The 21217-nt window shown below is 44.9% G+C and overlaps 1 protein-coding gene across 10 annotated transcripts in view; it reads right to left on the bottom strand.

Annotated features, from left to right (window-relative positions):
* LOC309339474 (MAX gene-associated protein-like) overlaps positions 1-19284 on the bottom strand; it is a 29029-nt gene extending 9745 nt beyond the window's left edge. The window contains exons 1-12 of one of the 10 annotated variants that reach the window (XM_081857596.1): positions 18757-19284; positions 16786-16954; positions 15254-16325; positions 12037-12937; positions 10956-11025; positions 10676-10771; positions 8893-9024; positions 7718-7816; positions 6925-7544; positions 5924-6040; positions 2896-3196; positions 2-1020 (exon numbers count right to left, since the gene is read on the bottom strand). In XM_081857596.1, the coding sequence (XP_081713722.1) occupies positions 2-1020; positions 2896-3196; positions 5924-6040; positions 6925-7544; positions 7718-7816; positions 8893-9024; positions 10676-10771; positions 10956-11025; positions 12037-12937; positions 15254-16254 (4356 nt within the window). In that variant the 5' untranslated portion in view covers positions 16255-16325; positions 16786-16954; positions 18757-19284. The other 9 variants (XM_081857597.1, XM_081857599.1, XM_081857595.1 and 6 more) reach the window with 9 other exon arrangements.
* Positions 19285-21217: the final 1933 nt, after the last annotated feature.

Below are 21217 nucleotides of genomic sequence, written 5' to 3'. Positions count from 1 at the left end.
CCAGTGTTTCAATCTGGTGGTCAGAACTCCCATCAATATCTTCCTCTGCAGAAGCATCTGTTTTTTCACCATTTCCTAAATCATCCTTGGTGATACCAAATGACATAGGATCATTTTTCCAATAGTTGGTTTTAGATGCATTTTTTTCTAAGCATTTAGCAACTGGATTCTGGGATGATTTGCTCCAAGTTCTGTTGGGCTCAGCAAGGTCATCCTTAAAAGCTTGATTCTCTCCCCGTAAACCAGAAAGACCTTTTTTATAGCAAGAAATTTCCTGAACATTAACACTACTGTTAGGAAGATATTCTTGGGCACTATCCACACACGTCTTTCCTGGTGTGTAATTCTGGTCCCTTGTACAGCAGATCTCAAGCTCTCCTCTCTCTGTTTCCTTGACATTTTCTATTTGCATGGAGTCACCCCTCTCTTTCCAGTGCCTCCTTAGCAGTTCAAAGTCATGTTGATTTTGCTGCCGACTCTGAAGAGATTTGGCCCTTTTCTGCTGCTGCTTTTCTTTATGGCTCATGCTTACAATCCGCTGCAGTTTACCAAAAAACGTTGGCTGTGTCTGCTTAGGTCCTTCCGAATCAGTCATGGGCCTTTGCATTTGGGCAATGTGTGTTTGCTCCCCATTTGAACATTTCATATGCGGAGCCTCTTCCTGACGTGTGGGGCTTTTCTGTAAGGTATCACACACAGGAACGTCAGTTTGCAAACCATCTTCAGCCTCATCTGACATACCTTCAAGGTACCTCACATGCTGCTTCTCACTTCTCACAGTCACTTTAACTGTCTTACTTGGCTTCCTGCAAACATATGAATGGTCTGCCAATATTGTGTCTGATGGAATGTCAGGATGCAATAAAGGTTCCCCACTTAATATTTCTCCCCTTGCATCCACGTCGTCTGGAGCAGTCTTTGTAGCAGTTGCACTTTTGTCAGGAATAAACATGTCCCCTTCTTCCTTCACCCGCAATGGCAAATCCGTAACAGCTTGGTCTGGCTCTGCACTACAGACTGCTGAAGGAAAGATAACAAGCAGCTTTAATGCTCTAATCACTGGAATAGCAGCGAAAGAACTGAAACAAATCCTGTGCTGTTCATTTTACCTCTAGTAAATAATAAACTAGGCAAAAGCGGGGAAAGGAGCAACAAGTAGGAGCGAAGGTCACATCACAAGACTCCAATTGATATCAAAGTGGGGGAAAGCAAGAGCTTTGAAATTTAGCACAACAAAGAAGACACTGAAAGTGGCATTCTTTTTGAAATCATTCCATTACCCATCCTCAGTCATGAGTGGCATTTGTTTTGTAGCCCATGAGGGAAGGGAGGGATCCATGTGCTTAGGGGTTCCCTGAAGTATGCAGGTGCCAAAAAAAATGAAGGAAAAAAATGAAAGGTGTTTTAAAGAAGGCTTCGTAAGGACTGTGAATGTGTACAGCACACGAAGAAGAATAAAATATCAAAACACTCTTAAACATCCTTCTACATACATCAAGAAAGGTCATGAGAAGTAAAACACGCATGGCTCCATCACCCACTCAGTTACCCTGGGATGCCTCTAACTGCTCAGGCCATTTCCTACTTTACCACTGTTTCCTTAGCAACCAGGCCTTCAACAGGGTTGTTGACATTCCCGTCCCTATCTGTTCCTTGGAAACTTTCAAGGAGATGCCGGATTTCACTCAAAACAGACATAGCAAAACACCCTGAGTGACCATCTGTGGCACTTTCAGGGTCAGATAGGAAAGGAATGCAGCGTAGGAGTCATAAAATGCAGGCAAACCAAATCAAGCCTAATACATTCTAGCCAAAGGTTCAAGACAATCAGTATTGGAATTTTTTAATTTTTTAAGAAAGGACACCCTGAGTCTTGATAATTCTTACATCAGCACCATTGCCATTCTAAGAGAACAAGGGAGGTGCTCATGGCGAGTTCAGGCGCCTCTTTTTCCAGAAAAATAGCACTGGAAATAGGTCCTTGTGTTGCAGATCCAGCATATATATATATATGCAAAAAATGGATAAGCCCACCACAAAGAGTAACATGACAATTGTACGTGCATCCTTTCATGTGGGAGACAGGGGAGGAAAGACTGAAACATGCAATAAGCGGCAGTACCCTCAGTGGTGAAAAGCATCCTAAACGGAGCAAGAGAAAAGGTAGGGGAAATCCATGCCACAGAGATGGGTGGGAGGGCAGAGTGGATGAAATTTGTAGGATGACTGGGTGCTCACCCATGGGAGGAAGCCAGGAGTGTAAGGGTTCAGCACTAAAGGGTGCCAGTAGGGCAGATGTTGGAGGAACAGTCCTCTAATTCACTGCTGATCATAGAAACTTAAAAGGCAGGCATGGCACCTTCTCTGCCCCTCCACCCTCATCTAAGACTAATCATCTAAGACGTAGCGAGTGACATTTAGAAATCCATGACTCCCCTAGCAAGGATATTCTGAACGCACATGTAAAACAGAAATGGAACCATATCACTGAAATAACGTCAGGTCACCACACCAGCCTGGTTCACACATCATGGTAAACCAAACCATGGCTTAGAATGAACGCGTGAGTGTTCCAAAAGCAGCTTATTTATCCCCAACCTAAGATAGTACATAGACACATACATTTGGTAAAAAACAACAACAACCAGCAACAAAACACACAGGGTGTGACGGGACGAGAAAGGCACATAGAAGGGCGGGGGGGGGGAGTCAAAAGAAAGAATAATCAGATGTTTTACCAGAGAAACCACCGTAACATTTTGTTGTAGTTTCCATTTATATTTCATAACAGTGTCAAGATTTAACACACCTGGATAGTCCAGAATGTCTATTCAGCAAACTCCCAGAAAAAAAGTTTTTGAAAATATTTCGAACACTTTTCTAGTAAAGACTTACATTCATCATTGCTTCTCATCTGTTTATTAACATGCTCCAGTTTCCAATCCCTTTTTCCGTTGCAGCATTCAGTAATTTCACATAAATATTTCTTCAAGCTTTTCTTGTGCACAGAAACTCCCTTTAACAGGGCCACCCTTTTCTTCAGACAATCAAATGTGCACTCTGTCTTGCAGGAAAGTGTAGGCTGGCACATCCCGGAAGCTAAACTAGCACAGACACACCCAAGCTGGCAGGTGTCACTGTGTGATGGATCTTGGCTGCTGGTTATCTTACAGGTAGGCTTGCTTTCGAGTGAAGTCTGAAAGAATATACAAATATGTATCTCAAGAATTTAGGCAAGAACCTAGACACAACAAATTTTGAACAAATGTAGGGTATAAGATCAATTACACAACACTTTATGATACATAATTTATACCTTTGTCCTCAACTGGATGGTATAAAAATGCACAAAAGATGAAGGAAAACAGGATCGTACCCCGTGTGTTAACAGAAAGCGAAAGCTAACATCCAATAGCCTTTTAAAACACAGAACATGGAAGCATTAATGTTCAAGATTATCAGGAAAAAAGAGGAATGTCCTGTGCAGTTTTCATTTGTTTCTTATGTTTTTACTACTGTTTAGAGTCTGATCACAGAAGTTCTTCTAAGCAGGCTAAAGCAAGCCGATTTGATCATCATTCTGCAAGCAGCAGTCTTGCTTAAGAGTTCCACAAGGGTCATTCACTAGATTGTTGGCTCAGAATCTCAAAGCAGTCTCGTGAGACTTACCAGACACTTTTTGTTGAATAAAATGGATTGCCTTGTGCATGGGAACATTAGAATCCCACCTCCCCCCCAGGATTGGTCTTTTATAGCAGTGTTTCCCAACCTTTTTTGGGCAAAGGCACACTTGTTTCATGAAAAAAATCTCGAGGCACACCACCATTAGAAAATGTTTAAAAAATTAACTCTGTGCCTATATTGACTATATATACAGTGGTGCCCTGCAAGACGAATGCCTCGCAAGACTGAAAACCCGCAAGACGAAAGGGTTTTCCGTTTTTTGAGGCACTTCGCAAGATGAATTTACCTATGGGCTTGCTTCACAAGAAGAAAGCCTATAGGGAAATCTCCGGGGACCTCTTTTAAATGCTGGCGGTGGGGAGCAAAGCCTTCCCCCCCCTCCGGCCTTCAGAAGAGGTCCAGGAAGGCCGGCGGGGGCCGAAAGGCTTTGCTCCCCACCGCCAGCATTTTAAAAGCAGTCCGGGATAGCAGGGAAGCGCTTCCCGCTATCCTGGACGGCTTTTGAAGGTAGGCGGGGGGAGCAAAGACTTTTGTTCCCCCGCCCGCCTTCAGAAGAGGTCCAGGACCTCTTCTGAAGGCTGGCGGGGGGTGAAAGTCTTTGCTCCCCCCTGCCTGCCTTCCCGGGAGAGTGGAGAAACGCAGCATGTTTCTCCGCTGTCCCGGACAGCTTTTGAAGGCAGGCAGAGGGGAGCAAAGACTTTCGCCCCCCGCCCGCCTTCAGAAGAGGTCCAGGACCTCTTCTGAAGGCGGGCGGGGGGCAAAAGTCCTTGCTCCCCCCCTGCCTGCCTTCCCGGGAGAGCGGAGAAAAGCAGCGTGTTTCTCCGCTGTCCTGGACGGCTTTTGAAGGCAGACGGGGGAGCAAAGACTTTCGCCCCCCGCCCGCCTTCAGAAGAGGTCCAGGACCTCTTCTGAAGGCGGGCGGGGGGCAAAAGTCTTTGCTCCCCCCTGCCTGCCTTCCCGGGAGAGCGTAGAAACGCAGCACGTTTCTCCTCTGTCCCGGACGGCTTTTGAAGGGGGGGAGCAAAGACTTTCCGCTCTCCCGGGAAGGCAGGCACGGGGGAGCAAAGACCTTTGCCCCCCGCCCGCCTTCAGAAGAGGCCCTGGAACTCTTCTGAAGGCGGGCGGGGGGTGAAAGTCTTTGCTCCCCTCTGCCTGCCCTCAAAAGCTGTCCGGGACAGCGGAGAAACACGCTGCGTTTCTCCGCTCTCCCGGGAAGGCAGGCAGGGGGGAGCAAAGACTTTCACCCCCCGCCAGCCTTCAGAAGAGGTCCTGGACCTCTTCTGAAGGCGGGCGGGGGGCAAAAGTCTTTGTCCCCCCTGCCTGCCTTCCCGGGGGCTTTTAAATCGCCCCGGGACAGCGGAGAAGTCCTCCGCTGTCCCGGGGCGATTTTTAAATGCTGGCGGTGCACTTCTTGCAGCCGGGTCCCAGGCCCAAGCTGGGCGGGCGAAACCCCGACGGATGCCGGCCTGAGGCGCGCCTAACCCTGCCCCGCCGCAGGGTCGAGGCCTAGCCCTCCTCCAACTGCCCTGCTCCCCGTGCCCGTTTCCTCCGAGGTAAGTGGCTCCAGTGGAGCTGCCTCCCGCCGCGCGCGGACTGGGCACCCCGGGAAGGCGCAGCGGCGCCCCGACCGCCCCTCTCCGCCTGCGCTCGCTCCTCAGCCGGGCCAGCGGAGCACCGCCTGCCCAGCGCCCGCCACCCAATCGCGCGTCCTGGCGGCGGGAGGAGGGGGCGGCGTCGGCGCCCGGAGCCTGTGAGCCGAGGCGATGTGGGCCGGGCCTAAGCGCTGCCTCTGCCGTCGTTGCTGCCGCTGCTGCCGCCGCCGCCATAATGCTTGTTTGCTTTCAATGAGTGTGCCCTCCCACGACACACCAGGCAACGTCTCGCGGCACACTAGTGTGCCGCGGAACACCGGTTGGGAAACACTGTTTTATAGGACATTAATGCGAATAAACTGTAATTATAAGAAGAGCATGCTGTAGCAGGCCAACAGCCCATCTAGTCCAGCATCCCATTCTCACAGTGGCCAACGAGATGCCCGTGAAAAAAATGTGCAAGCAGGATCCAAGTACAAGAGCACTCTTTCCCACCTGTGGTTTCCAGCAACTGGTACTTGGAAGCATTACTGTACTGCCTCCAGCTGTGGAGACAAAGCATAGCTATCGCAACGAGAAGGCAATGACAGTCTTTTCCTCCATGAGAGTTACAAAGGAAGGCCAAGGAAACGGCCATTTCTACTTACCTGAGGGCTAAGCAGAGATGCTAGAGATAGGTCTGCTCGCTCTTTGGTAATGCAAGTCCGTGGCTTCCCATTCTGCAATGCTCGACCTTCCAATTCCATTAACTCCACCGGAACCTGCTTATAATTGAATTAATGTCACCACATTTTTACCTGAATCTGAGCACAGAGTATCAACACACACACACACACACACACACACACACTCCCCCCCCCTCTCTCTATATATATGACAATATTCCTGCATTGCACAGGAATGCAGGGTCCTTTCAACGCTGCAATTCCATGATTCTGTGGCTCTGAGTACTTCGTAGCAGTGCAGGGTAGTGCAATATTTTAAAACAAGGATGAAGTTTATGTTGAAGTACTGCAACGTGAGGATGTATGGCAGTCATATGTGCACATAGTGATATTTGGTCCTGCTCCGACTCAGACTAAACCCTTTGAAATTCATGGACATTACTAACTTAGGTTCGTCTATTTCAATGGGTCTGCTGTGAGCCAGACGTCACCTGAATACAACCCTAAATTGGTTTAGAAATGTGAAAACAAATCGCAGAAGTTACAGGTCACACACCATGAACTTATGAATAATTCTAATGCATGAAGACAATAGAAGTTCCTTTCTTTTCTTACGCTAATCTTACTGTGCCAGTTACATTGCATGTGAAACAGAATTAAGAAATCCTAATGGCCCATCTGAATTTTGCAGATGATCTGCAAGGACATGGTGGTCATATAAAAATGAAATAGAAATGGACATGTTTTGCCTTGTAATTTCTGAATGTAACTTCTTTACTATGCAGCAGATATGTATACTGAGGTATGTACTTCTCTTTGTTTTTCATGCTTTTTCCAAAAACCAATGACGTATACCTTCCCCACCTCCTGCAAAATAGTCAAAAAAGGATTGCAAAAGAAAAATAACTTGTGAGTGCGTGGGTCCAATTCTTGCATATGCATATCTAACCAATGACTAAATGGTAAAGATTCTTGAAGCTTACCTGAGAGATGATCAAAGCATCCAGAGAAAGGTCTGCCCATTCTTCAGTAATACAGGTTTGTGGCTTCCCATCCCTCAAAGCACAATCCTTCAGCTCCATCAGTTTCATCTGAGATAAATGCAGTGGACAGCTACTCTGTTTTGGCTGCTGTGCTTCATGCACAGTTATTTGCTTTCTCTGTATGTTTCCATCAAATTCTGGCACATGCACATTGTCATCCACTTGGCTATACGATCTAGACCTACTGATGTTTTCTAAGGCAGAGAAATCATGCTCCTGCTTTGAAGGCACTGTAAACTTTTTGGAAGATTTTACCCTGCCTCGAAAAGTTGTTTGTTTATTCTTAGTTTTTCTTCTCCTTCTAAAAATGGAAGGCAGAGAAAGAGGCTTGAAAGCGTAAGTGCTGGATGGAGTAATGATGGGTTTCTTCTCTGGAACTTTATCGAGGGCTTGAGCACTGCTGGCACCTTTGGATGAAATCCGGCAGTCCATGGGATAACTAAACAAGCTTGAAGAGAATCCCACACTTTCCATTAGCTTCCCTTCCCTTTCCAAATATTTGTCCAGTTTATCACTGCAGAAGGCAGATCGGTTCTTCAGTGAGTCCTCTAAAATGCTACCTGAATTAATCCAGAATATGACATAGAGAAAGAAGTCAAACACAACCTCTGAAAATACATCAATCCCAGTTCTGGCAGAAAAGGAAACTCACAAAAGTTTATCTAAAAATTATCAAAAGATCTCCTTTCTGCAGCATCATGAAGGGAAAATATATACAAAATCAATGTCCTACCTTCCTGCTTAGAAGTGTTGTTAAGTCTTCCTTGCCAGCCTTTTATCTTTCTAAAATCATTGGTTTTCCCAGTCTTGGAAATGAAGGAAACGGCGGTATCTAGAAATAAAGGTAGCAAAGCAAGTTTATTAACGAGGCACAATATTCCTGTCTATAAACAACTGTATATATATTCAACTATAAACTAATTATCTCATGCATTTATCGAAAGGGGTACTCAACAGGCGACAAGGGCCTGAGTAATAGCAAAGTTAATTTATCAAAAATTCCTTCTAGAAAATAATAACTAAAATAAGAACAGTCACGTCCTTCATTCCCAGAGGGCTCTACAGTTGCACATACTATAGAGAGCACTCCATTTTCCTCCAGAGATGAACCTTAGCCTTCCTCCCAAACTTGGATCTAGAGAGAGAGGAGACAGGAGTTTCCCTACAGCTGCACAGCACTTTGGAACACGGCTGAATGAAGCCCAGCACAGCTGCAAGTACCATCTCTCTCAAGCTTTAAGGTTGGGACGAAATCTGGGGGTTGTTTTGGTGCTCCACCTCCAAAGCACTCCAAACACCTCAAAAATATGGTGGCAAAATGTATGTACCCCCCACAAAGTCTCGTCTGAACAGTCAGACCTAACGATGCACAATTTACATAATTTATAGCTTAGTTCTATACTGTTCGCATTGTGCGGTGATAATGTAATTTACTAAGACAATGGTTGTACATAGAAAATACAATGAATGGGTTAAAAAAAAAGTTTGCAAACCAACAAGCCCCAGCCTTGCTTTCTGGAGTTGGGAGTGCTGAGACTGCTGGCTGCCACGAAGTTTCAAGCTCCAGAATTCCTCTCCAGCAGGAACTAGAAAGGGGGATACGGATTGCCCTCTCCATTGCACTAGTCTTCCAAGACTCTCTGAAATGCAACTATGGGGACGATATACCCTGCCATCTCCCTGTCCCAAGCTGGAGAAGAGGGCCAGAATATTCCCACAGCCTGGAGCTCAGATGGAGAGCACGGGTTGTGCCTGACCTCGTTCTGTGATGCAGCACAAGGTCAGAAATGAAACCCCATTACTTGTGAAGTGAAACTCTCATAATATCTGGCTGGCCAACAAAAGGCAGCCGAGTTTTATGAACTCTGCTTACCATTCTAACATTTCGAAAAGATACATTATATTTACCTTGACAACTGAGATCTGTCACTTGGTTTTCTCCAAATACATAATCCTTTGAAGGTCTCAGGGGAAGCTGCACACCCAAATATTTCAGGTCAATGCTAAGTGTTGGGTCCACGGAACCCAACTTCAGTCCCACTAGAAGAAGAATACCCCTCGTTAGAGATCTTTACAAGCATGAAGAAAGGCAGGGTGGCCAGTGGTTGCCAAACTAGCACACATGAAGGTCTTTGCGTGCAGGCCTCCCAAACTCTGAGCTTTCGTAAATGTCTCTAGCCCTCTTAAAAAGAAAGGTATAAAACAAAATGTGTAAATACCCTTCTAAGTAATTCATTTGAAATGAGTCACCATGGCTCCTCCTACCTCTCAGTGTTTTTGGCCAAGGAGCGAGTCAGAGCTGTGATTGGTAAGTGAGTTGTTTAGACACCAGGCAGCAGGAATCCAAGGGTCCTAAAGAGTTGCTGTTTCACTTCCTATACACAGTCGTACCTTGGTTCTTGAACACCTTGGTACTCGGACATTTTGGCTCCTGAACGCCGTGAACCCGGAAATGAGTGTTCCGGTTTGTGAACATTTTTTGGAAGCCGAACATCCAATGCGGCTTCCAATTGAGTGCAGGAAGCTCCTGCAGCCAATCGGAAGCCGCACCTTGGTTTTCGAACCATTTCAGGAGTCGAATAGACTCCTAGAACAGATTAAGTTCAACAACCAAGGTACTACTGTAGTGTAGTTTTCCTGCTCCCGTCTTATTTTCTACTGAAATCTCCTTAGTTTGTCTTTTGTTTTAACCTAGCAACGAGGATGCACCTTTCCTATAGGGTGTTTGTCTGATTCTGTAGACCCTAGGAGTTATTTTCTGCAAATACTACAGCAAATAAGAGTGGGTAGACATTAAATATCCCTACTTCGTCAAAAAGGCAAATGTGAAAACTTCACAAAGAGGTTGAGGTCTGCTGTACAGGAACTAAAAACCAGACATTCATTAAGAATTTGCTGACTAGTTAACTTAAAGCACAATGGTATTTAAGCCTACTCAGAAGTAAGTTTCTGTGTTTACTGGAGCTTACTCTTGGGTAAGTCGGTTCCCTGATAGCAGCCTAGGCTTTGATTTAGGGTTGGCATTTGAGAGAAACATGGTTCTTGTGACCGGCAGAAATTCAGGTAAAGCCTTTTCTAGTATGGAAATGCAATTATTATAAGAGCTTCACTGCGCCAGTACTCTCCAGTTTGGGTTGTGTCATGCTCCCCACATCAGCCATTTCATGACTGGTGCCCCCAGCACTCTCAAAATTTGAAATGTGCTACTAGTTTAAAAAGGTTGGCAACTTCTGAGAGAATCTATAAGCGACCAACTCCCTCACGCACAGGTGAAGGGCTCTAATACAAATGTGGGCAGCATTCATTAATACAGTTGTTCATAAACTAAGCTGTTCTTAAACCAAGGTACCACTGCACATTGCATGAAAGTTTAGCTGAATAGACTACAGAGCACACACGAGAAACAATATCTGAATACTATGTTCTAAGAGCAATTTCGAACTAAACCGTTCTACTAGCTCAGTCACTTCTGGCTGTGCAGTGGAACTTCCCTCTCCCCTCTCTGTATTCCCCTGAAATTAGTTATGGTTCTCCCTCAACCCTTCAGAGCATTTGTTTGGGGTGGCATGAAGAGAGGAGAGGGACAAGAAGTTATGTTGCACAGCCGAAACTGTGCTAGCTGAACTGTTTTGTTAGATGCTGCTCTAGATAACTATCACAGCAGCTGCGGAATCTATTGCTGATAACATACCTTCTTGAAGACTAGGATGTATCACTTGTCTGTGCCTGAAGGACTTCAAATCTTCTAAGAGCTTTGTTTCCAGAAGTTGTAGGTTTATTTGAGAGTCTGTCATAGAACAAAAAAGTATTGACACATACAAATACAAAAAAAAAGTGTATCATATTCTAACATACAAATGGTAAGAATGTGATACACTTAAAACCCCCAAAAAAACCTACTGTTTGCTTAGCAGTCTTAATTTGCCCTGCACTAAGGCCGCCCCATCTCAATTATGCAGTGTCAAGAGTACCTGAATCATATGTAGTCAGGAAGGAAGCTTCTCCAGTCTGTAGTCCTTCTCTGTGTTTATCAAGAACTTCCTGTGCATAAAGAGGGACTACAATAAGTGTTAAATGCTTAAGCAAAAGTGGCCTAGACAACCTACCAAGAGTCAAATTAATATTAACAAGATTTAATACATACTAGAGCTGAATAAAATGGTCTGGATTTTAAATTCTGCATGATCACATACAAAAGGCAAGGTCACAAGTACATAAAAAGAACACCCTGCTGATTGGACCAGAGGCCTATCTTGTCTAGTGTGCTGGATGCCTATGAAAAACCCAAATGCAGGATATGAGCAAAATGGCACTCTCCAGCTCACATTTTCCCAACAACTGGTACTCAGAAGCACACTTCCCCTGATATTGGAGTTAATATATGTCATTAACATAGCCTTCTCCTCCACAAATTCACCCTTTTAAAGCCATCCACACTGACAGCCATCACTTCATCTTGTAACAGAAAATTCCATTGTTTTTACTATGTACTGAATGAAGAAGTATTTCCTTTTGTCTGTCTTGAAACTTCCCACATTGAGCATCATTGGATTGCTCTGGGTTCTAAATATTCTGAGAGGGAGAAAGAAGTCTGCCTGTCTACTTCTCCACACTATAATTTTTACACACACCCATCACATCCCTTCTTAACCCACGTTTTTACTAGGCTAAAAGCCCCAAATGTTGTAACTTATCAGTGAGTTGCTACAGTCCCCACTTTGGTTGCCCTTTTTCAACTCTGTAGCATCCTTCTTGAGGTGCTAACACAACCACACACAGAACTCTCCAAATACGGTTGCATCACAGGTTTATAGAAAAGGATTATGGCATTGACAATTTTATTTTTTATTCCTTTCCTAATGATCCCCAACATGGTCTCTCGACACTTACATTCAGAGCTATTGAAACTTAAGAGAGTGAGCGTCAAAGCATAGAGGTCCCGCCACCCCAAACCTGCAATTTTCACAATTAAAAAAAGAAATGCACATTTAACTTTCAATCTGTCTAGTATAAACTATGCTAGACAATATTAAATTTAAATGATAGATTTACCTTTGATGCAAAGGATGCAAAGAGGACTCCATCTATAGCCTCGTAATCAAGCACGAGCTCTGGCTTGGCAAAATCTGGTCCCACATTGCTTGTCATAGCAGACTTTGCTTTGAATTTCAGGGATGGTTCAGTCTCAATCACTTTACGTGGTCTTCCTCTTTTAGGTGGACCAAACAACACATAATCTGCTTTCTTATCAAGACCCCTTCCCAACACAGTCTTCTTGGCTACATTTTTCTCTTTTCCTCCATGAATAAATATGGTTGATATAGGGGGCAAGAGGTTGAAACTCATTGCTTTTTTTGTTACCATATGGCTGCTGTATGTTTCAGTATTTATCCACGGCGCATCTTTGCCTAAATAGCATTTCTCTGTGTTATTGCTTCTGAAATGAAGTTCTTTATGTTTTGCTTCCACAACTTTAAGCGGGCTAACTAGTTTGTTATTTTCAAAACAGACAGGCAAAGAATTTACTGAATGATTCAAAGAAGACTTCTGTGTCTTATAAGAAGACAAAAGAGCTTCAAGAACAGAGATGGTCATATTCTTGGTGGTACCACAGCACTTTAAGGAGGCATCAGGCACTGTCCCACTACCCAATTTTAAAGTTTTGTCTTTGGCAACGCTCTGTGGTTGCTTGTGGGATTCAAGGTCCACTTCTCTTCTTCCTATTTCATTACAGTTTTTCTCCAACTGTGTCTCTGAAATCTTGTTTCTATCTCTACAGAAATATTTTTCTGTTGCTTTATCAGTGCCTTCCCGCTTCATGAGTATCCTCTCTGTATGTACCCTTGGCCCATAAACATAGTCATCTACAGGCTTATCTTTAATGGATATACGGATATCATCATTTGAGTTCAGCTGTGATTTCACATGGGAATCCCTTTCACAAGCTGTTGGACTGGAGAAAGGAAAACAAAAACTAGATCAATGTAATTGCAGAAATTAAATAATATCCTGATAAATTTATTTTGTCCAGTTTATCATGCATTTGTATAAAAATTATATATCTGTTATTGCTAAGTAATGCAAAACCCTAATGGCTGTGCAGTTTATATATAGCTTTAGCAGCTTCCATTACTAGTGTGAAAGTAAATCAGCCTTCCTTTATCCATCAATCAATACATACATCATTCAGGTTACCTGTGATGCCATATATATTTTCTAAAGCAATACATTTGCTGGATGAAGAGTTTGGATTTGATATCCTGCTTTATCACTACCCTAAGGAGTAACAACCTCCTTTTCCCCTCCTCCCCCACAACAAACACTCTGAGATGAGCGAGGCTGAGATACTTCAGAGAAATGTGACTAGCCCAAGGTCACCCTGCAGCTGCATGTGGAGGAGCGGGGACGCGAACTCAGTTCAACAGATTACAAATCCACCGCTCTTAACCACTACACCACACTGGCTCTCTGGATGCTATAGTCTCTCTGGATGCTATAAACTCAGACCAAATTTCATTTTAGTGTCACAAAATTATTCCCTTCTGTATTCCCATCTTCTTTTGGTTGATTTGGAAGTAAGTTCCAGTGAGACCTTCTCCCAATTAAGCATGCATAGAATTTTGGCCTCATGTACCTACCTGGAAATAATTACTTTTAAGTAAGTATGCATAGAATGGGACTGACTGCCAGCTTTAGTTTAGCATTTACAGTGGTACCTCAGGTTACAGACGCTTCAGGTTACAGACGCTTCAGGTTACAGACTCCGCTAACCCAGAAATATTACCTCGGGTTAAGAACTTTGCTTCAGGATGAGAACAGAAATCGTGCGATGGCGGTGCAGCGGCAGCCGGAGGCCCCATTAGCTAAAGTGGTACCTCAGGTTAAGAACAGTTTCAGTTTAAGAACGGACCTCCGGAACAAATTAAGTTCTTAACCCGAGGTACCACTGTATTTATTTAAATCAGAGATGGGGAACTTTTTTGATCCCACAGGTCAGATTTTGACCTGGCCACACCCTGTGGATCAGTTTTGACATATGGGTAGGACAACCTACCTGTCAATCTCAGGACATCTGTATGATGCCACATGATTGATAGGTGGGTCATCCTGCCCACCTGTCAAAATCACTTACACTGGGTTCTGAAGCGCCCAACAGTCAGCTGGGAACTGCAGCCAGCTGGCTGCCAGGCACTTGGAGAGTGACAAGCATAGAACTGGCAAAGTGCATCTGCATGCAGGTTCCCTTTATGCTCCAATCCTATGCACACTTAATTGGATGTGGGTCTCACTGAATCAAAGAGCCTACTTTACTTAATATTATTGTCATATTAATTAAACCCATTTCCTGCACTCCCAAGCCTGCGCACACACTTACTAATGAAATCATTAAAAGTTACTTCTTTAAGCTACCACTTTAAACGGATACTGCTGGGACTTCTGACCCCTCTGAATTCTAGCACAACATTAAAGAACTCTAATGCCCATCAGTATTCTGATCATGTATTAGGTGGCAACTACCACCTTCTTTTTCTAGGACTACAACTCACACCAATATGGCACAGAGGAAAACACACACACACACACACCAGGTAGATTGCATCAGATACAAAATGCCATGTTGGCCAAAGCAACCACTTATCTTGACTTTCTGTATCTGACTGCAGCCAATCACATGCCACAGCAGAGTTTTAGAAGTAAGGGGAAACAACAATATTCACCTTCCATTTCTCCCCAGCATCTCACTATTGTAAGAGTATGATAATTTGAGCTGATACTTTCACAGAGCTTTAATTTTTTTAGCCCCCATCTCCAATTCTGCATGCTATCGGCAGTGATAACAGATACAAATAGCATCAAAGGAATGACATAAGCACACTTAGCACTAAGTGAGTCAGAAAGCGGTGCAGGGAGGCCAGGGCACTCGCTGGTGGGGAAGATCTCATCTGCAGGCTTAATATGGCCCAAAACACATCTCCAAAATACCCAACCAAGCCATTTCTAATAAATTTCACCCATCCATATAGAATGGCCCCAAACCATTTAGGACACAGCACATAGTTAAACTATGAAATTTGTTACCATGAAGTGTAGCAATGGCCACCAACTTGCATGGCTTTAAGAGGATTAGACAAATACATAGAGGACAAGTTTATCAATGGCTACCAGCAATGATCGCTGTGTTCTACCTCCACCATCACAGGCAGTAAGCCACCAATTACCAGTTGATGGGAATCACTCATCCCCAATAATGATAGATATGTAACTGTACCATTCAGACGCATCACATTTTGTGTCTGGAGTAAGTGTTTCTTTCTCCAAAGAAGATTTATACATCTTCCAAGCATTACATGAAGCATCTAGGTCTCTTTGCTTCAGATCCGAAACAACACCTTCAATGAGACACCTGTAACTGCTTGTAAAGTTAGAAACTCTACGTCTTTTCTGCTCTGGGCAATCATTTTGCATTGCCTTATGTTCAGGTCTGCTGCTCAGACCAGCTTTCTTGAACCCTTTGAGAAATGGGTTGTAGCCTATTTTCAGTTGTGTCATTTGTATGTTTTGATAGGCAGTCACAGCAAAGAACTCTGTCTGTGGGAAAATGAAGGTATGGACATCAGGACCATTTAGCTGAATAACCTCTGTGGCTTTGTCAGCAGGCACCAAGTGTAGCCGAGGTAGATAGCGGTGCATAGAGTGCAGAATGATATGCCCTTCCTGGTCCAAGGTATTGTTAGTAAGTTTGAGTTTGTAGAAAGAGACCGGCTGCTGCATCCAGTAACGGCCAGTAGAAGGCGATTCAGGGTGAATGAATACTCTTCCCAGCACATGGGGTTCTGCTTTCCCACTGGGCTCCCAACTATGGCCATTCCATTTATAGCGTAAGTTGTCAACTGGAGAAATATCCATGACCAAAATATACTTCAGTTTGGAGTCTAAGCCTGTTATCCAGTATCGACAGTATGGAAACATCCGCCTTCCCTGCTTAGTCAGAATCATTTCTGTGCCGCGATAGTAGAACTCATTCCACATATTGTTGTTGTCCAAGGTAACAGTAATGCTTCCTGAGGTGCAATCTGCTGGAAGGCAGGTCTTCACTTTCGATTTTACTGGTGCCGCAAGGCCATTGTCCTCTTGATTTGAAACTAAGTCTCCTTGGTCAGCTTTTCCAGTGATCTGCGGCTGTTTCATGAGAACGTAAAGAGCAGGCACTCTACCCAACGCCTTTCCACCATCCTCATTCCCAAAGGCCATTGGTTGCTTCTTCATCATGTACAGTGTTGTAAATTATCATATCAACTCTGAAGTTGCAAGAGTTCTGACAGCCTTTCCCTCATGGCCACCTTGTTAAGAAACAACAAAATACACAATAAATATTTGCAATAAAGGTAGACTTGAAATAAGAACATAAGTGGAGGAGGAAAACACATGTGATTTCAGCAGCATGCCGCAACCCATACACATTTAACAATAGTTTAGTTTAACCGAGGTTTAATATGTGTTTAGTTTAACCGAGGTTTAATATGTGTGATGTGTAAACAAGGCCTAGGTGTTTCAGCTAATTAGAAGATTAGGTGGTCAGAATAGATAACATTGTTGCACACCACCCCAATCTCCAAGCGGTGAGAGATTCCAGGGGTTCCAGGCACTTACCCAGAAATCGATTTTGCGAAATGAGGGACAGCAGAGACTGTGGTGTCTTTATGATATATTGTTTATTTACACTTATATACCACCTGAGCCTACAATGAAGGAGCTCACAGTATTAACATCCCAAGAAGATCTTGCTTCTCCCATACTCACAGCCTTAGATTCCAGCAGAAATCAGGCATGGCTCTGTCTCTCAGCCTGATTCTAGCTTCTAGCTCTCTCACACATCTCTGGTATTTGTCCTTCTCACCAACAGCCAGGTAAAGGAAGGTTAAGATATTTGCCCCTAGATGTACAAACCAGCTACAGAATAACAGCTTCCCTGTAGAAAAATAGCAGACAAATTTTTAAAAGGCATTAAAACACACACCATCAAAAACAGATCGTAAAACACAATTACACTTTTAACCCAACACCAGTAGAGTACAGTGGTACCTCCAGTTACGAACTTAATCTGTTCCGGAGGTCCGTTCATAACCGTGAACCACTCATAACATGAGGCGCACCTTCGCTAATGGTGCCTCCCACTGCTGCCATGCTGCTGGAGCATGACTTCCACTGTTGCAAAGTTTGCAACAAGGGGCATCTACTTCCGGGTAGCAGAGCGCGTAACCTGAAGCATTTGTAAGGGGGACGGTACGTAAGGTGAGGTACCACTGTAACAGCTTGTTCCTTTAAAGCAAGTTCCCAGCCCATCATGACCTCTTCAGGCCTTCCTTTTCTTGATGCACACTCCCAGTCCCAGTTCTGCATCCAAACAGTTTATCCACTTGGCATGTCTAAGATAATGTGTTTCTGACATGTTTAAGCCTCAGTACCAGAGCTACATCACCCAAAGGCCTTGCTCATTCTTTTCTTTGTGCCACTGCAGCACGAAGAAGCTTTCAAACACACACACACACACACACACACACACACACACACAGTTATCAGAACAATTCCAAAAAACCCATTAAACAGTTCCTATCACCAACAAGCACATATCAACCGCATTTCAAAAAGCAAAGGCAAAACTTTAAAGAAGAATTCATGCTGTAAATCAGTGCACAGTACCCAAAGGCACAAACCCCCACCCCAACACACTCTTTGTCCTGAGTTTCACAAAGTTCATATTTTGTGCATCAGAAGGGGAAAGTAAAGTAAAGCAACATCTTTCCCCATGGGCTGCATAAATTGTTTATGTGAGGTGAACAAAGCAAGAGAAGGCAACTCTGACGTTGATCTTCTCTATAAGAAAGGTACCGTGTTGGTGCATCACGCGACCTAACCCCACTGCCTTTGCCAAAGCTATCCATTTCTAGGAGGGAGTTAGGCCGACAAGAAATCAGACGGACTTGCGCACGAGACCGCGGTTCTTGCGCGAGGGGCGGGGAGGGCTGCATTTCCAGCGTCCAGCAGGCGCATAACCCAGCTGAACACGGAAAGCTACCAAAGGAAGCTGCTCGCTTCGCTCCCCTTCGGTTTGCTGCCATTCTTTTTCCACCCGCACCTCAGCCAAATACCTCAAGGAGGCTTCCGTTGCGTCGAATCAGCCCTGCTCCTGCCCCACAGCCTGCGCTGCTCAGGTGTCCCTCCAGACATCCAAACCGCCCTTCTCGCTCGCAACTGGGCGGGAGGGAGACTTGCACCCCAACTTCCCGCACCAACAAACCTGGGGTGGGAGGGAATGAATCCGCCACGCGGGCGCTAAACTCTGACCGACTCGCTCGCCCTTTCCACTCTCCTGGAGCCAATCCGGGGCTTTGTCCCGCCCGCCCTCCGGATGTTTATGGTCGGTGGCTCTTCCCATTCCCCCCCGCCGCCTGGAAGTGGCAAGGGAGGCACGAGGGAAGGTGGGCGCCCGCGAAGGAGAGCCTTCCGCTGCCCGCCACCCCCGACCCGCAGCTTTACCTCGCGCCTACCTGGCGGGGTCTGGGCCCCAGGTGCCCCCCAGCCCCGCGCGCGCCCACCTCCCGCTGCAGGGGCAAGACAGACACGTGGTCGTGGTGCTGGTGCTGCTGCCAGGCGGACACAGACCGTCCGCTCGCGTGACGTAGAGCTTCCACGGCGCGGGCCGACGCGCGGTCACGTGCACGCCCTCCCCTCCCTTCGGACGGGGCTCCTGAGGGCTGCAGTCCGCCTTACCTGGGTCGGCTTGGGAGCGAGACCCGTGGAAGGCGCGGGGTGGGGCTTGCTTTGGAGCCCGCAGGGCGGAGCTGTAAATGTAGATATCGGGGGGTGGGGGGTGGCATGAGGGGAAGTGGAGCCAAAGGGGCGCGCCTGGCGCTGGCCTCGTCCCACCTGCCCAGGAGAATGGCGCTCGCTCCCTGTCCACCTGCTCGCACGCCGAGCCTTCCCCGGCTGGCCACGCGCACGCGCGCGCCCCCTCCTGCCGGGCGCCCCTGCGCCTTTCGAGTCCAAAGCTGGCAAGCACGTGGGAGCTTGATCCCCGCGGAATGTGGCTCGCTCAACTCAGTGCGACTTGCTTCCGAATTTCAAATGCAAGGATTGGGTTGCGGCAGCTTGCAAATTCTTTATTTTATTTTTTTAAAAAGGTATACTTTTCAGGTTTATACATTTCATTGTGACATTTCAAAACTTGGCTTCCTTCCCCCTCTTTCTGTGGTTCCTTAAATTTATTCTTAATATCTTCTGCATATCCAAATGAACTTAGAATGTGCTCACTTATTCGTCTTCTTTAAATACATGCTCTTATTAAACTGCAGATTGTTGCAATAATCCTGCCAATTTCTTTACCTGCTTACAATTTCTCTGTAAATATTCAATAAACCATTTCCAATTGCTGCTTGCAAATTTGGGCTGCCTTTTCCTTGCTACCCTAAGAGACTTGATGCTTGGATTTTTCTTGCAGAGAGCCATTGGTCAATGGGCATAGCCAGGATTTATGGGGGGCAGGAGGACACCCTCCTGTCATTATCAGTAGTCTAGCAGATTCGGAATGGAATGTCTCAACAACAGTTGTTTTAAATTGCTTTCTTTTAACCCCAAGTGCTCAGAATAATCTGTCAGAATTTTCTACCGTTTCTACTTTTTGTTAAGTATTTTTCTTTTATTTACTTGATGTGGGGGGCAGCTGCCCCCTCCTGGCTACACCCTTACCAACAAAAAAGGAGCAATGAGAGCATAGGGCAGTGTGTTGTACACCAGGGAGGGGAACCTGTTCCAACTCGCATCATACCTGATCACTGACTGTGTTGGCTGGGCTGATGAGAAGTGGAGTTCAGCAATCTGGGAAGCAAAAGATTTAGACTTGGTACTGTATATTGTTCACCCCTTGAGGAGCTTTATCTAGTCATGACATCCTCGGATATACATATGCAGTGAAACCGCCACATACTGATTTAAAACATATGATTGCAACCTAATCATGTAAGAGATGGAGGTGAGCAATGGTCCAAACTGAACTTGCTGTATAAAGTTCACATCCAGGGTCTAAGGAAATATAGAACTAGATTGGATTTGTGGTGTACAAAGTTTTTGCTACATATAAGTATCTGTGATACAGCCCTAAAACAAGCCTTCAAAAGATACAGTGGTACCTCGGGTTAAGTATTTAATTCGTTCCGGAGGTCCGTTCTTAACCTGAAACTGTTCTTAACCTGAAGCACCACTTCAGCTAATGGGGCTTCCTGCTGCCGCTGCGCCGCTGGAGCACGATTTCTGTTCTCATCCTGAAGCAAAGTTCTTAACCTGAAGCACTATTTCTGGGTTAGCAGAGTCTGTAACCTGCCTGAAGCATATGTAAAATGAAGCGTATGTAACCCGAGGTACCACTGTACGTGAAGGATTTGCCACCTTCCATTCCATAATAGAAGAACAGTCTTCTTACAAAGGCCCCCAGGTTAATAATAAAAAAAAAGTGAGTGTGAAACCACAGTACAGTGGTACCTCGGGTTACATACGCTTCAGGTTACAGACTCCGCTAACCCAGAAATAGTACCTCAGGTTAAGAACTTTGCTTCAGGATGAGAACAGAAATTGTGCTTCGGCGGCACGGTAGCAGCAGGAGGCCCCATTAGCTAAAGTGGTGCTTCAGGTTAAGAACAGTTTCAGGTTAAGAACAGACTCCGGAATGAATTAAGTACTTAACCTGAGGTACCACTGTATATTGAAGTGGTCTGTGTATAGAGATTACCAATACTGAATGCTTATTACAAACATTTTGTACCATTCTAAGGAACCTTTTAGGGCAGCTTATAAAATTAAAATACAACAATTACAAATAAAATCTATTAATAATTAATTACAAACCAGCAGCACAAAGATAACCTAAAACAAATCACTGAGCATATGGTTCAGTGTCTTCTAGTAAAGGATGTTACCAGAGCTTATCTGGGAACAGATGAAAAGCAGTGTAGAAAATCTTCACTAGTCATTTCTCACACAGATGGATAACCAAATGTGGATTGTACAGGGGCAATGAAGATCTGAAAAACAGCAGTGGCCTATTTCAGAAATAAAGTGCAAGCAAATGTGATGTTTGAAGTTGTCCAATAAGTTGGCAGTGGAACATGTGAAAAGGATATAGGGGTCTTAGTAGAACACAAGCTTAACATGAGTCTACGGAGTGATGTAGCACCAAAAA

The sequence above is a fragment of the Podarcis erhardii genome (genome assembly GCF_964252035.2).
Source record: "Podarcis erhardii genome assembly, chromosome: 1".
NCBI lineage: Eukaryota > Metazoa > Chordata > Lepidosauria > Squamata > Lacertidae > Podarcis > Podarcis erhardii.
The sequence above is the reverse complement of the archived record's forward strand: the minus strand, read 5'-3'. Positions and strand labels throughout refer to the sequence as shown.